This window comes from Fistularia commersonii, chromosome 3 (genome assembly GCF_037954325.1).
Source record: "Fistularia commersonii isolate RoL2024-O1a breed Wild chromosome 3, RoL_Fcom_v1.0, whole genome shotgun sequence".
Classification (NCBI taxonomy): Eukaryota; Metazoa; Chordata; class Actinopteri; order Syngnathiformes; family Fistulariidae; genus Fistularia; species Fistularia commersonii.
In genome coordinates, this window is record NC_141286.1 from 18,264,296 (window position 1) to 18,279,335 (window position 15,040).

Below are 15,040 nucleotides of genomic sequence, written 5' to 3' on the forward strand. Positions count from 1 at the left end.
CAGCTCGCTAGTATGCTTCTCCTCGCTACACTTGAACACTTGTTCACTCTGACTATGCAATCAGAGGGTGTGAATATGCTGAAGTTGCAGTAGCCTGCTAGAAGGCTTTGATGTCGCCAACTCAAAATCTGATCGGTTGAAGCAACAGCGTCAACACTTATTTTTTTTGCGTAAAGGGCTTGCAGAACCGATTGTGCAGCAGCAGCACGCCCCCCCCCCCCCTCCCCCCTCCCCCGGCACATTTCTTTGACTTTGACCCTGCCTGGCAACAGATGATGGCTGAAATATGATTGGTTAAATGCTTTAATATGAAAATGCATGTCTGGAAGCAGCACAACCAGGAGAAAAGCTATGAAAGGAAGTGAACAGACAATTTGGAATCATTTAATAAGTATTCATGGACAAAATATAATTAACATCTGTGATTCAGATATTTTTTAGGCCAGCAGAGAAGGCCTTGCAGGCCCTGATGGCCCACCACTGCTATATATACTATATATATCAGGGATATTGAATATGTGAATATATTGGTTGACGGATGCTAGAATTGGAGCTGCCAGGTAGGAGGTCTAGGGGAAGACCAAAGAGAAAATTTATGGATCTAGTGAGAGAGGATATGACGGTAGTTGGTTTGAGAGATAAGCATACAGAGAATATGGTTAGATGGAGAAGGTTGATTTGCTGTGGCAACCCCTGAAGGGAAAAGCCGAAAGGAGAAGAAGTATGCAGTAAATCTGACAAAGACTTACTGCTCTAACTTTAGAACATACTTTGTCTGAAAGACAATCTTCTGCTAACATCTTACCTACTTTTTGCTTCTTTCCAATGTCTTGATAATTGCCAGGCCAGTATTTAGGGATGTCTTTTTTTGGTTACTTTCAGGTCATTTTGATACAATGCTATATTAGACTGAAAAGACTGATCCGTTCATATCAGCAGAGACAACATAGAGTAACAAACAGCTTTCAGAATAGCAAGCATCTTTAGCCATCATAAGACAAGTTATGTTAACGTGTGAATTGTGATCAGAAGTCTTCAAATCATCCAGTCCTTTATGTGATGTCCTCTTCAGCTGCTGATCTCTAGCTGTTCACGATGTAAAACATGTGACTGCTTGGTGTACGATGAAGAAATCATGGCTGGCTGGACTGCAGATGACTCCAATCTGAACACCATTTGTCCTTTCTGCGGAAACCCCTTCCTGCCATTCCTCAATGTGGAAATCCGAGACATGCGAGGACCTTGCAGGTATAAGGCAACACCTGAGGACTGAGGAGATTGATGCATTAAACACATTTTACCATTTTTAAATCATATATAATTCTTGTTTTGTGCGTTGTCTGTCTGAAGTGTCTCATTTTAATGGCATTCTGCAATAATAAATGGCATTAAACAGAGTGAATCAAAGTTTATCCTTAGGGTAAATCAACCCAGTCGTAGGCTATGAAAAAGTCAACGTTGGTTTAAAATTATTGAGTTAGGACAAGAATGTAGAAATACTTAGCCAAGCTACCGAGGCATATCAGGAACTGTAGTTTCATGATAGAAACTTTGCAGTTATGTTATGTTGTAGAACAGGAATGTTCTGCAACAAAAAAGTAATACAGTTTAACACAATAAGTTTTTTTTTTTGCTGCTTTTTATTCAGATTTACCTGAGTTTAACTTGCAAATGACTGTTACTTCAGTAGTTATGCTTAAAAAAGCATTTTTGTGCAGATGACCCTGTAGAAAGCCCCACAATTCACATTTTCAGACTCATCAAACTCTCTTTTCAGTCTGATGACAAGCAAACTTAAACTTACAGGGTTAAATCAAGAATGCACTGTTTGAGTGTTCACTGTTCTATCCTTCGACTATGTTCACAATGTGTGTTGATATTCGTATCACAAAGTTACCCTTCATATAGCCTCTCAAATTATTCTCAGAAAATAAGAGCAGCTCACTGCCCTAAATCGCCACTCTCTGGCCTACTTTTAAAAGCCTTGCTGCAGACAGCGCCCTATGCTTTATAGCATGATGGTACAGAAAACACAACTGTTGAAAGACTGCATTTAACATTAGATGTATCATCTGAAAATGATGTTATAGATATAACAAAAACATCAACTTGTCTGTCTTGTCAAGATGAAAATGTATTTACTCCCTGTGGAAACTCTTTTATCTTCCGATCAGGTTGTTCCTAAAGGGGAGCCCATTGGTGGATGAAGCAATGACATCATCATACTCAGCATCAACAGGTTTAGATACGGGGACATCCACCTTGTCCAGTCCCTGTCCCACTACAGCTATCTCCCCTCCGTCCCCTGTGATCACTGTCCAGGAGTCATCTGGGAGGGGAAGGTATACTATGGGGATCCAAACCAAGGGCAGGGACCAGTGAAACGAGTGATTAGAAGCAATTTCTTATCCTGATATGCATTGCAATAGGATTTCACATGGCGGATTAAGTTAATTACTGGAAGGTATAGAGATTTTAATAATAATAGTTAGAGGGGCTATAATACTAAATTATGTATAGGGCCTTGAGCATAAATCATTGTACAATATATCTAAATGCAGATTTTTGTTCTCACAGTGCTTTGCCAAATGATCTGTATCATATTTCTTGGCCCAGCCTCATCTTCATGACGGTTGGTTGCTCATGCTACGCTTTTGAAGACTAATACTGTTATGGCTATGTCCAAGTTCTCCACATCTGCACTGTAAAACATGAGCTGTTACAAAGCTGTGTTTTCATTCATGAGAGATCAGATACAATAGTTGTAATACTAAAGAAATTTGCTTTACGTTCTACCTTGTCTGCCTTTGTGCTCAGTTTTAAACGTCCTGTGAGCAGCCAGTAACAGTTAGTTTGAGTTAAATCCCCATCAGTCTCCATTCAGGTTGTCTCCCTTGCACTGTGTCAGTCCATGGTAGCATTTAAAGTCCTGAATGCAAAGGGAGTCGTATGAGTTTGATAAAAAGTGAAAAATAATAAATGACTGGGACTGCTGTATAAATTCACATAAACCCGTTTGAAATTAATTTCCCATAATATATATAATAAATGGCCAGTTTATATTCATACACAAGATTAATCGCAAAATATTTTATTGGTTAATTAATGTGACTTAATTTCTGAATTCTATGTGCTATAAAAAATTCTTTACTTTTATTTGGTATAAAGTCAGAGTTGAGACCTCTTGTCTTGTGTCCTCAGAATACAAATGACAAGGGCTCATGGTATCAATATCCCCAGCGAGCGGAGGCAGGTGGCGCTGTCCGGAGCACCAATGGCCCGCAGTGTCAGTGCCTTTGGCCCACTGGATGACGCGTCCCAGCATAGTTGCTACTTGCCGATCTCAGGCAGTCTGCCCAGCCGCCTGAATGAAACTACTGTATGTCGCAACACACCTGCGATAGCACAATGGATGTTCTGACACCACCTCACTGATCTCAGTATATTTGTCCCACTTAGGACCCACTGAGTATGGACTGGCGCCTCCACAACCCTGAGCCGGTAACAGTACCCTACCTGAGCCCATTGGTGCTGTGGAAGGAACTGGAGAGCCTGCTTGAGAATGAGGGTGATCAAGGGATCACAGAGGCAGACATGGTGGACCACCATCCCATCATCTACTGGAACCTGGTTTGGTACTTCAGGAGATTGGACCTGCCCAGCAACCTGCCAGGGCTCATCCTTACCTCCGAGCACTGCAATAGAGGCTCCCAGGTCAGACAAACAGTCACACACACCCATTCATTCTCTGATTCTTATGTCAGATTATATTGTTTATGTTTACTTAAGTTTGTTACCAGATTCAATGTTAGGCTCAGTTTGTTGGAGAATCTCATACTTCTCTGTTTCCCGTTTTACAAAAATATCCAACAAATAAAAATTAGGTATTTTGATACGATACAGAAAATGTATGACTTCTTTGTCACTCAGTAGGCTTTGGAGGAATATTGAAGAATCTGAAAATATGTTTTTTGATGAATATAAGTGTAACTTCCACTTAATGGGTTTTGAAAAAAGTTATTTTGTTATATATCAAAATATTTGCTAAAGGATAAGTATAATTACCCAACCCCTTATAAATTATTTTGCATTTTGGTTTCAATTGGGTATATTTTTTAGGTAATTTTTCTGTTTTTTAGGACATTTTTTTAAATCAATTATCAAGTGACATAATTATCTTATTACGATTTCTCGAAATTTGTAAAATAGTGAACAAGCAAATGAACCCTAAACGTGTTATATTTCCATTCATTATTCATATCTGAACAAGGCATCAAAATTATTTATTGATAAAAAAGTAGTACAATGTCGGAGGAAAACAATGTCTGATAGTCTGTATATTACTAAAGGGTAAATTCACCGTTCCTCTCTCGCCTCTGTAGGTGCCTCGTCACTGGATGTCAGAAGACAGTAAACATGTCTTGATTCAGATTTTGTGGGACAACCTGAAGTTGCAGCAGGACCTCATCCAGCCACTCTACATCCTTTGGAACACTTACAGTGAGTCTTGCTCTTTCACTCCCTCCTCTACTTTTCGCCTTTTTAATGGTAAACTAATATCATCACAGCTAACAGTTGACAAGAACAGTGTGTAGTCAGTTACATTTGTTTTTAACACCTTGATGGCCCTTTCCAATCACAAATGTGTTTTTCTTCTTGTGGCTTGAGCCGAATCGAATGGACAGAATAATGGCTGTGTAGTTTGGCTCTTTTACACATTCATTGATTGAAGTGTAAATTTCCCGGAGTTCATTATCTGCCTGATTTAATGGGTCAGTTCTCTGAGCAGCATCTGTGACATCATAAATAGTTCTGAGGCCGTGCTGTGCCAATACTCAGTAAAGAGGGTTGATTCAAAAATTTAAAGCTCTCTCTTCATGAGAGCTGATAATGAACTTTATAATGAATTAGGAAACATCTTCAGCTAGTAAAGTTTTAGCTCCTTACAAATGTACTTATTGAGCGAAAGTAGTAGGTGAATTGTATTTCCTCCTCATTAAATCTTTGCCAGATGTGGATAAAATTGTTTTCCTGAGATTTTATTCATTACTCATCATTGAAAGCATGGTCTTTGAAGATTACAAATGGCAGGAGCCTCTCAAGCATGTCTGTTAATAGTCCAGGTTAACATTCTTGAAAAATCCTATTAAAATATGAACAGACTCTTGTACTGCATTATGGAGAGCTTTAAGCAGACTGAGCTGCACTTATCTTTTATCACAATTTGTTATTATGGGTTACTCGGAGCTCAGCCTTGATAATGAAATTATTATACTTATCAGACAATTTATTTTTCCAGCTGAGCAGATGTCCCTTTTATTATAATTATGCATTCCTTTCCTGTCCCTGGTATGACTGTAATTTTGTAATGCCTATGGCCTGTTCCCTGTTTTTCAAAATACATTTAAAATACAAAAATAACTATTTTCTTTCTTCAAACAATCCATGTCAATTAAAGCAATTGACTCATTTATTCACAGAAAACAGAACAGGATCATTTAAGGCCTGAATTCATTATATGTCAATCAGAGCACAACACAGAAGTGATAGCTGTAATAATTTAAAACGGTAATATTCTTTGTTGTGTTGGTGGGTTTTTTGTTTGTTTGTTTGTTTGTTTTTTCTTTCATACAGGCATGATTTTCATGCTACCCAGCCCTATGCTGTCATGTGTTAATTCTGTTTCACCTGCATTTCGGGCTCTATCTTTGGAGAACGTTTGACATCTTTTCAGTATTTGCACTGACAGACTCATGTGCTGAGACTTTGTTGCCTAGTCTCAGTCTGCAGTAAGTGCTTATTTAATGGAGGACGATGCGGATGAGGCCACTTCCTCCTGGGAGTCCCATAATCCTCCAGCTAACAAACTGTCTGCTCTCTGTCTTCCAGGGCTTAATTGTACTCTGTTGTTAGAAAGTGAGTGTTCACCTCTGGCCACGGTTCAGTGGTGTCTGTGCTCTGGCTGTGCTGTCTTAGGCCTGCTGTTTGTGTCGTGTGTTCCGCCCTCTGTGTTTTGCTGTGTTGTCTGTGCAAAGTTAGCATTTTGTTCCATGGATTGACCGTTTTTGGAATTGAGTCTCTGTCCAATGTGAAACTGTTTTAGAATTTCGACTGAAGGTTTGTTATTGCTTGGTGAAAAGAAGGATCTGTGTAGCTGGAATATAACTTTACCGCAGTGCTAGGAATGTGGATTTGTATCTCAGGTGAGTGTATAATGTCAGATGCTTCTGAAAGAGGGTGAAGGACTGGGTACTAAAAATATATCACAGCCTTCCTCTGAAAAGAGTTTTTTGGGTTAAGTTGGTAAATTGTCTTTATTATTCTCCTAATAGCTAAACCAGGAGTGTATTATCTTCATCTATTATCAGTTGGATACATTTTCAGTAACAAAATTAAACTTATTTCAGCCACTGTTGTCATAACAGATAAAAAATAAGACAGAAATTACTAAGAAATTAACCAAGAAATCAAAATATCCTGCTAGTTTTCTTATCTATAAATAAAAAAATTTGTTAAGTTTATTTACATTCATATTTATCAATCATGTGAGTGATCCATAGAATTATCAGAAAAACAACAACACAAAAACCTCAGCTCAATGAAATTACTAAATGCTGAAAAATAGGATTAAATCTCAAAAAAATCCTGAAAATTGGAAAATCCCAGGAAATATTAAATCTATCTACCAAGGGGTTACAACAGCTGAATCAAAGGTACAGTAAATAAAATCAGTAGGCCAGGAATTTCTACAGTGAAAGTGTTCAGTGGATGGTAGGGCCCAGGGGAGTCTTCACTGGCTTTACTTTGGGGGTCACTATCTGGTCAGAATACTATGAATGTGTATATTTGTCTTTTTTATCAAAGGGCCCTGCTGAGCTGTGTGTGTATGTGTGTGTGTGTGTGTGTGTGTGTGTGTGTGTGTGTACTTCGGCAGATGTGGGCTACCCACTGTCCCGGCCAGTTCCGGAAGAAGAGAAGCCCTTCAGTGAGGAGTTGCTGCATGGCGTGGTGAAGAGCATCCAGAGGAATGATATCAGCAGGCCGATGGCGCAGCTACTCCAGCTGCTGGCCCATACACTTGGGGTCAAGAGGCAACGGTCCGTTCCCCTCATGACTTGTTATGAAGTTTAATTGATATTGCTTTGCTTTAACAATAACAAGAACATGGGTTGATGAGGTTCCTCCCATTTTTCTTACCCTAAAATATCCCAGAAATAAAATTTTCACTGGAAAAATAAAGTTATTAATATTTTAATAATGGTGGAGTTTAGTAATATTCACCATACAGTGGTCCTGATCACATGGAAATGCAAATAAACTTATTCATTCTGAAAATCTAAAAAGTGTTTGGATGAGAGAAATTAGAGTTAGACTATTCACCCCATTAGTTATAAACAGTTTATGAGAAAAATGTAAGAAATGTACACATGTCTAATGTATATATCCTTTCAAGCAGAATACTGTGCCAGGCTCAAACTTTTAAATGAAGAAAGTGTTTGAAGGAGTTTTGATATTCAATCTTAAATCAGACACTTGCTGCTGCTGCAGGTTGTACATCGATTCCAGTGTTGCTTTATGAAGCGGGATGAGACTCAAGATTAAATCCTCGCCTTCACTCCCATTCTTATCTATAAAACGGTCAATTACTCATTTTGCTTTTGAACGAGAGTCGATGTTTCAGTTCCTATTAATGTTGGACACATTTATACGCTTAGAGTATATTTTTGCAAAGACTCACCAGTCAGGCTTAAATCTGTTTATCGAGAGAGTTGTTTTTCTTTTAATAGCAGTTTCAAAAGACCTGTGAAAGGCATGTCCAAGCTTGGTTTTACACAGAGATGACCATGGTTGTGAAGTGAAATTTAAAAAATACCCCTGACCAGAGGAGAACCTGATCTTAAAGCAAAACAGATCTAAAAATCAAAGAGTGGATCATGTTTGGTTGCCCTGTGGTGGCCCTAGACTACATTTGCATACTTGCAACAAAATCTCCAATGTCTCAGCCAGTACATAAAATCCTTTTCCTCTGTGTTGAAAGAATTCACAGGCTCTCTTCTGCTGACAGGCTTGACAGTGTAACATAGTTTGGGGTAGATACATTGGTTTGTTTTTGAAAATATGTTAAACATATATATTGAGTTAAATGAAACAAAGAAACAAGGATATTGAAATTAGAAACTTCAGAATTTAATGAGGTAAATTTTTATGAGAGGAATTCGAGTAACAAGAAGATTCCAATGCCTGTTGAAATGCAACCGACCTGCACTGGTATCTAAGGGACCACGTCTTTTGTTGACCCGGGAATCACAATTCTTCATTGGTTAAAGAAAGGAATTTTCCGAAATTAGATTTATACTACAGTATTTCGCAACCGTAATTGTTAGGGTGAATATGAGAAGTGTGTGAAAGCTGTACAGTGTGCTGACTTAAACTCTCTTCTGCCCAGGAGTTTGTACAGAGACATCCTCTTTCTCTCCCTTGTGGCTCTGGGAAAAGATAACATTGATATTGGTGAGTTTTACTGTCACTTGCTTGCCTTATGATTATTTTTGCAGCCCTGGGGATACACTTGGTGTGCTGAAACTAGAAGTAATACCTTTCAGTGTAAAACTACTAAAATGTTCAGAAGGGGGTGTCATGGTGGCACAGTGGTTAGGGCTTCTGCCTCACAGCTCGAAGGACCCTGGTTCAGTTTTCTGTGTGGAGTTGGCATGTTCTCCCTTTCTCTGCGTAGGTTTCTACCCAAAAAACATATAGAACAAGTGTCCCCAAGTTTTTTCCTGCGAGGGCCAAATAACTTTACCCTTCTCTGACGGGGGGCCGGGCTAGTTTGTAACAAAAAGTATGACAATCGCAGTGTCTAAGTGTCTAAACGTAAAAATTTTCTGTTTTCCAGAAAGCCACGCATAACCAAAAATTAAACCTTTCTGGGAACTTGACAGGAAAAAAAAACATTATTAATGAAACAAATAACATTATTTATGAAATAAATAATAACCTGATAACCCTTTTGAAGTTTTTCATAGATAAAAAGACCAAGGAACATTAACTTTCTTGTAGACACAACTGTTTGCAGCTCTCTTATATCAAACTCACTGTGAAAACTAGAACGCAAGCAGGCTATGAAATAGAAATGATACCAACACCTATCAAGTTAAATACATCTACCAGGTTAAATATCCTGCATTATGAATCTATTTTTCTCTTACCTAATCTTTTCACCATTATTCCGTGTTATTTGACAGGGGTGTGTCCAGGATTTCTTTTTTTTGAGGGAGGGGTTTCAGATGAGGCACAGACTGCAGAAAGGTTGAATAGAATGTTACTTTCTATGCATGTACAAGTCACGATTACGTGGCCAGAATTAAAAAAAAAATCAATGCATCTCTGGTATTGTTCAGGGGCCGGGCAAAATGTGGAGGCGGGCCGTATCCGGCCCCTAAGCCATAGTTTGGCGACCACTGATGTAGAAGGTTATTTGGGAAATGAGAGAGTGAATGGTTGTTTGTCTCTAAATGTGGCCCTGTGATCGAGCGGTTCAGGTTGCACTCTGCATCTCACCCAATTACAGCTGGGATAGTCCCCCCTGGGAACCTAAGTGTAGTATAAGCAGTAGAAGCAGTAGAATGAATGTTTAGTGAGCTGACACTGAAAACTTGAGCAACCATCCAAATAATTGGAAGCTATATACATATATTGAGCCTCAGGACTGAGAAATCATTGTGTATGTGTGATAGTATGTAATGCCAGAAAGTTGTTTTTTGGCCACTTGGTGGCAGCAGAACAGCCAGAGGAGTTGTTTAGTTCTTCTCAGCAAACTTTAGCTGTGTGGAGACAAATCTGTTTAGTTATATATTAACATTAAATAACTTGAACTGAACCCCAGAAAGAATCATTCACTCTTTTTTTTTTTTTAAATCTTTTAAATATTCATGAACTAGTAAACATGGTTCTAAGAAAGAGTCAGAGATTCTCAAGAATTTTATACTGAAATATAATCCAGGTACAGACAGTTGGGTGACTTGGGTGGCAGGACACAGAGCTGTAGCAAATGCAAGGGTGTTAACTCCATCTTTGAAAGCCTGAGGGGAAAAAAATGAAAAAACAAAATTGCTTTGTTTTGATCAAAAATATGCAATCAGAAAAAAAAGGATGGTTGATTTTAATTTAAAATGTACATATCTGACATACATGAGCTAAGACTAATTTGGAAAAAATATATAAAATATTTGGGTCAATTTAAGCTTACATAATCATTTACATTTATTGTTATTCGTGTGTATGAACCTTCAGTAGAAGTTTAGTCCAAGGACAGGTATTAGAAAATATTGGTCGGAATAAAAGTAAATTTGCTTTATATTATTGGAACAGCTAACATAGTGAGACATGCACTATCATTTAAGTAAATCAGTTTGTTGTTTATGATTTAATATTTGAAATGGGCAAATGTTCCTACAGGTAAATGACAGTAAATGACCATTCACCACCTTTTGTTGCTCCTGAATGCAATGCAATCAATTGATTGTAGTAGTGATTGTAATAATTTTAGTTTTCCTCGCTGCTCCACATAGACGCCTTCGATCGGGAGTACAAGTTGGCTTACGACCGCCTGGTGCCGAGCCTGGTCAAGCTGACCCACAACTGTGACCGTCCTCCCAGCACGGGGGTCATGGAGTGCCGCAGGACATTCGGAGAGCCTTACCTGTAAACCCCAAACCCGCCATTGCACCCATTGCTTTATGATGAGCTCAGGAAACCTGACGGAAGACTGTGACAATGTGTGAACGTTTTGTTTTTGTTTTTGTACGGAGAGCGGCGGGTGAGGACGCACAGCATCATGTAGCCCTGACTTATAAGAGAAACGACAAAAGCACCCCCCAGCGTTCGTAACCACTTCATCCAAGCCCTGCTTCTCACCTGGTTTGCAGAGGCCAATCATTCTGTGCACACTCAGCAGGAGAGGAACTTTTTCAAGCAACATTTATATTGTATAGTCATATGACGTATATAAACTAGCATTAGCAATATTTTAATGTGAATTCTATTTATACAACGTAAGCTTAATTTATTCAAGTGTCATCATTGTGTGAGTGTGTTTGTGTGTGTGCGTGTGTCACTGGCTGTGATCATCTGACAGTCTCTGACAACACTTACAGCTCTTTTTCAACAAATGATGCACTAAGTGTTTAGTATTTTTGTTGTAAGGGTTTACTAGGTTTCTATGCTTTATCATGCTAGATGCACAGATACAGACAGACAGACAGACAGACACACACACACACACACACACACACACACACACACACACACACACATATACATACATGCACACACACACGCACACATATGCACGCACCTCTTCCCAAGGAAGAAATTTTTTAATTAGTGCAGGGTGATGCAGGAAAAAAAAACACAAATTTTAACATATTTAGAGCCAATTTGATATTGACATAAGTCACAATATTAGCTGACATTCTTATGGAAATTTTAATGATTGTTTTTGACGTTGTTGATGCAACCTTTTGAAATGTAGAATTTTAGTACTTGAAAACATTTTAATCTTTTAGTTGTACTACAGCTTAATGGAATTTTTGGCGCTTTTTAATTCCATGCAAATTCTCATTATGATTTATTGTAAACTTGTATTGGTATGTGTTTTTGCAGCTTTTTGAATCAAGTCACCCCTAATGATGACTTACTCCATATTTTTGCATAGTATTTTCCCAAGAATTTGTGACCAGTTAAATTAATTTTTAAAGGGCAATTATTGAATTACATTTGAAAACTGCTAATCATATTTTAGCATATTGGATTTTTTAAAATATTATTTTTATTAATTTATCATCATAAATGGATATTTCCCAACCATGGTTTGCATTAGTCCATTAGTCCAGTATCTTTTTTGCCCAGTTAGCTTTAAATGTATTCAAGGTGCAATGGCTGTATAACATTGTGTATCAGCTTAGTTTTTTTTATTCTATTTTTCAAATGAACAATAACTTTTAGTCATTTCAGTATTACCGCTCTCTGCTTCTTGCCTCTTGCACTTTTCTCACCTGTTCAATCTGTGCATTAAAAACAGATAGGATAAGATCAAAGTTTTAATCAATACCATATAACTGAAACTTAATTCAAAACATGTAATACATTGGACAAGTGGGCAGTTTTGAGACTAACATTTCTTCTTTAAAGAAAGTGTTCACTCAGTAACCGTACGGCTGCTTTTTCAATAATTTCATTCTAACGCTTTCAAACAATCAAAGTATTCCAATGGGAGTTACTGAAGATTATAAAAAATGAATTATTCCCTTAGATGGATACCAAATCGGCTGTCAGCTCACTCCTGTTTTATAATCGGCCAGTCACTTTTCATCATTCTGTGCCTGATTTGTGTTTTAAACCTCCGCACTTTTAGTTTCATCCCAAAGTGAACTTCCTGAACCATACCAGCCCCACAGAAACCCAAGCATCCCTTGGGAGGGATGTCAGTCTAGGCCGCTTTCAATGTATTCAATGTAGGTGGAAGAGTGTAATGAGTCTTTCTTCTGTAAGTCTGACATATTTGTATTCTGCTTCTATAATTTCAACAATGTAATGTTGCTAATGCTTCTGGCTTTACTAGTTAATATACGGAGTTACGTATGAATGATAAAAAGCTTACTATATACAATATTTGCTATGAAATTAACATAGGAAGGCGATATATGTCTTATAAAACAGTGCCCTAATTTCAAACATTCAAGTGCTGAATGTTTTCTCTCTCTCCCTAAAACATTGGCAAATTGAAATTGACAATTGAAACTTCCTTGTGATAAACAGGAAGGTTGTGGAAAGTCTTAGATTGGGAATAGTTTTAATTGATGCTCCCTTGACATCACATTTTGATATTCTTCTCTTACATAATTAATGAAATGGCTTAAGTGGAAGTGTTGAAATTGAAGTGTTAACAGGGCAGCAGGGCTGAAAAGCCATGTACCTATTCTGAGGTGTTTTCTTTACGAGAAGGTGAACAACTCCGAAAATCTCCCGCCACAATGAAACACTCTTGACCAGTCGGAAAGGGCATCTCTGTTTTCAGGTGAACTCTATGTTGGAAAACCGTAGTCTCCAGCAAGTCCTTGAATTCAAACTTAACAAGACATTTAAAAAAAACTTTCGCAACACTCTCCTTTAGTGGATTCCTTAATCTGTTTTTGTCCGAAACTTTTAAATCTTTTTTTCAAAGACAGAATTTCAGAAAAAAGTGTGCATAAGTTATTGAAGTAGTTAAAGCTAGAAAAGGTCGGGTTGTGTTCAAATGTCCCCTGAGGGAGGACTTTTTAAAAAAGGCATTGGGGCAGAGAAAATAAGAACAATAGCTGTTTTTGCTCCGAATTAATGCTGACAGTGTCAGAATCAGAACAATCTGGCAATTCATTAAACAAGCACTTTGATTTGGTTCACAGTAAATGGCTTAAACCTGTTTCACATCTTTCAATTTTGTCCTAATTTACCTTCCATTAGAATGATGGAAGTCAAACAGATAGTTTGTGTGGGTGTTTTGCTCTCAAAACTGCTGATCAAAAGACCAAATTGCAAGATGATTTGTGACACACCAAACTGTTTTTACATGACAGTGACTGACACAGTGGTTGAGGGAGTACTTCGGCTTCTGGTCGAATAATGGTCGATCACGTGTTTGATTTGAAAAGTCAGGATGTTGCACAAAAGTGAACTAGCAGATGTTCCTTTAGGCTTCTCGTGGAGTCTGAGAAACATCAACTGCGATGTCAGCAGCTCAGAGGAGCTGCCGTTCATGTTTGAAGATAAAAATAAAAAAATGTACAAATGAATTATTTTACAGAATCCGGGGCCATGTGCATTTTAACCTGACCTTTGTAGAAATCATATTTTATAATAGTAAATTCACACATGTAAATGTCCTTTCTGATGTGGTGAGGGTTCTGTACAGAGACCAGCTCTTCAGGACTGTGTAAATGTAAATAAAATCATCCAACCTCAACTTCGCTTTCTTTATTATAACCTTCAACCTTTTAGTCGAATACGTCTTCAGGACTCTCACACTGACCCCAAACCTGTGCATGTAACCTGTCTTTGCAACCACTTATATTATCTAAAAACAAACAGAGGTCAACAGATATACTGCCTGGAAAAAAAACAAAAAACAAAACTGACAGCTGCATTTCACTGTTAAAAAAATAATTTATTGCAGCATAGAATTTCAATTTGAATAATTACTTAAGTGATGATTGGGCCTTTGCAACAATCTGCTTGGGCCCTAAATATTGATAAGTTTTCCTATTGATAATAAATAATTGCATCCAACAAGAACTTTTAACAATACAACAACATCTTAACAACATGACGCCGGCCAGGTACTCATGCTACGAGAACACACTTGTACCCAACACACTTACACCCACAATCATCATTTCTCCCCAGCACGGTTACGAACTTCACACAAATACTTTCTTTGCACACTTAACATGAACAAACACATAGTATGGTTGACTACAGAACACTTTTTATGGATACAGTTCAGAAAATACTGAACGTACAAATGTCAAGTTGCATCCAGAAGTCTTGAATTGCTGCACAGTGAATCTGTATTCTAACTACTTTAACAGACATGTTTGTCCCAGAAGTAATATTGTTACAATACTGATGAAAAGGGGATACTTTGATGTTAATCTTGATCTTTAGTTACAGGTTTGTGTTTTAGCAGAAACTGGAGTGTGACAAATGCAAATATAAAGGTGTTTTATGTGCGTTTTCTAAAATACAGGAGCATGGTCTTCATTTCCTTGGGGTTTTGAATCAGAAATAAATTATAGTAAAGTTATAACACTCGAAATCCTGTGCAATTGTCACCAAGCAGGTGTTTGGAAATATTTAAATTAAGAAGCTACACTGAGGCTGTATTTTATCTTTTTTTTTTTCAAACAACACATTGTTTTTTTAAACAGGTTCATCCCACAATAAGCCTGTGGGATTATCTTTTACATGCTGTGTCCATGACATGCTTTTAATTATTTTTGTC

The 15,040-nt window shown here is 37.8% G+C and overlaps 1 protein-coding gene across 6 annotated transcripts in view; it reads left to right on the forward strand.

The window, feature by feature from the left end:
• LOC147235757 (C-myc promoter-binding protein-like) overlaps positions 1-14,002 on the forward strand; it is a 59,797-nt gene extending 45,795 nt beyond the window's left edge. For all 6 annotated transcript variants that reach the window (XM_086143966.1, XM_086143968.1, XM_086143970.1 and 3 more), the window contains 8 exons: positions 1,073-1,248; positions 2,175-2,342; positions 3,202-3,379; positions 3,460-3,714; positions 4,383-4,500; positions 6,935-7,097; positions 8,447-8,511; positions 10,572-14,002. In XM_086143966.1, the coding sequence (XP_086000092.1) occupies positions 1,073-1,248; positions 2,175-2,342; positions 3,202-3,379; positions 3,460-3,714; positions 4,383-4,500; positions 6,935-7,097; positions 8,447-8,511; positions 10,572-10,708 (1,260 nt within the window). In that variant the 3' untranslated portion in view covers positions 10,709-14,002. The remainder of the gene's footprint in view (positions 1-1,072; positions 1,249-2,174; positions 2,343-3,201; positions 3,380-3,459; positions 3,715-4,382; positions 4,501-6,934; positions 7,098-8,446; positions 8,512-10,571) is intronic.
• Positions 14,003-15,040: the final 1,038 nt, after the last annotated feature.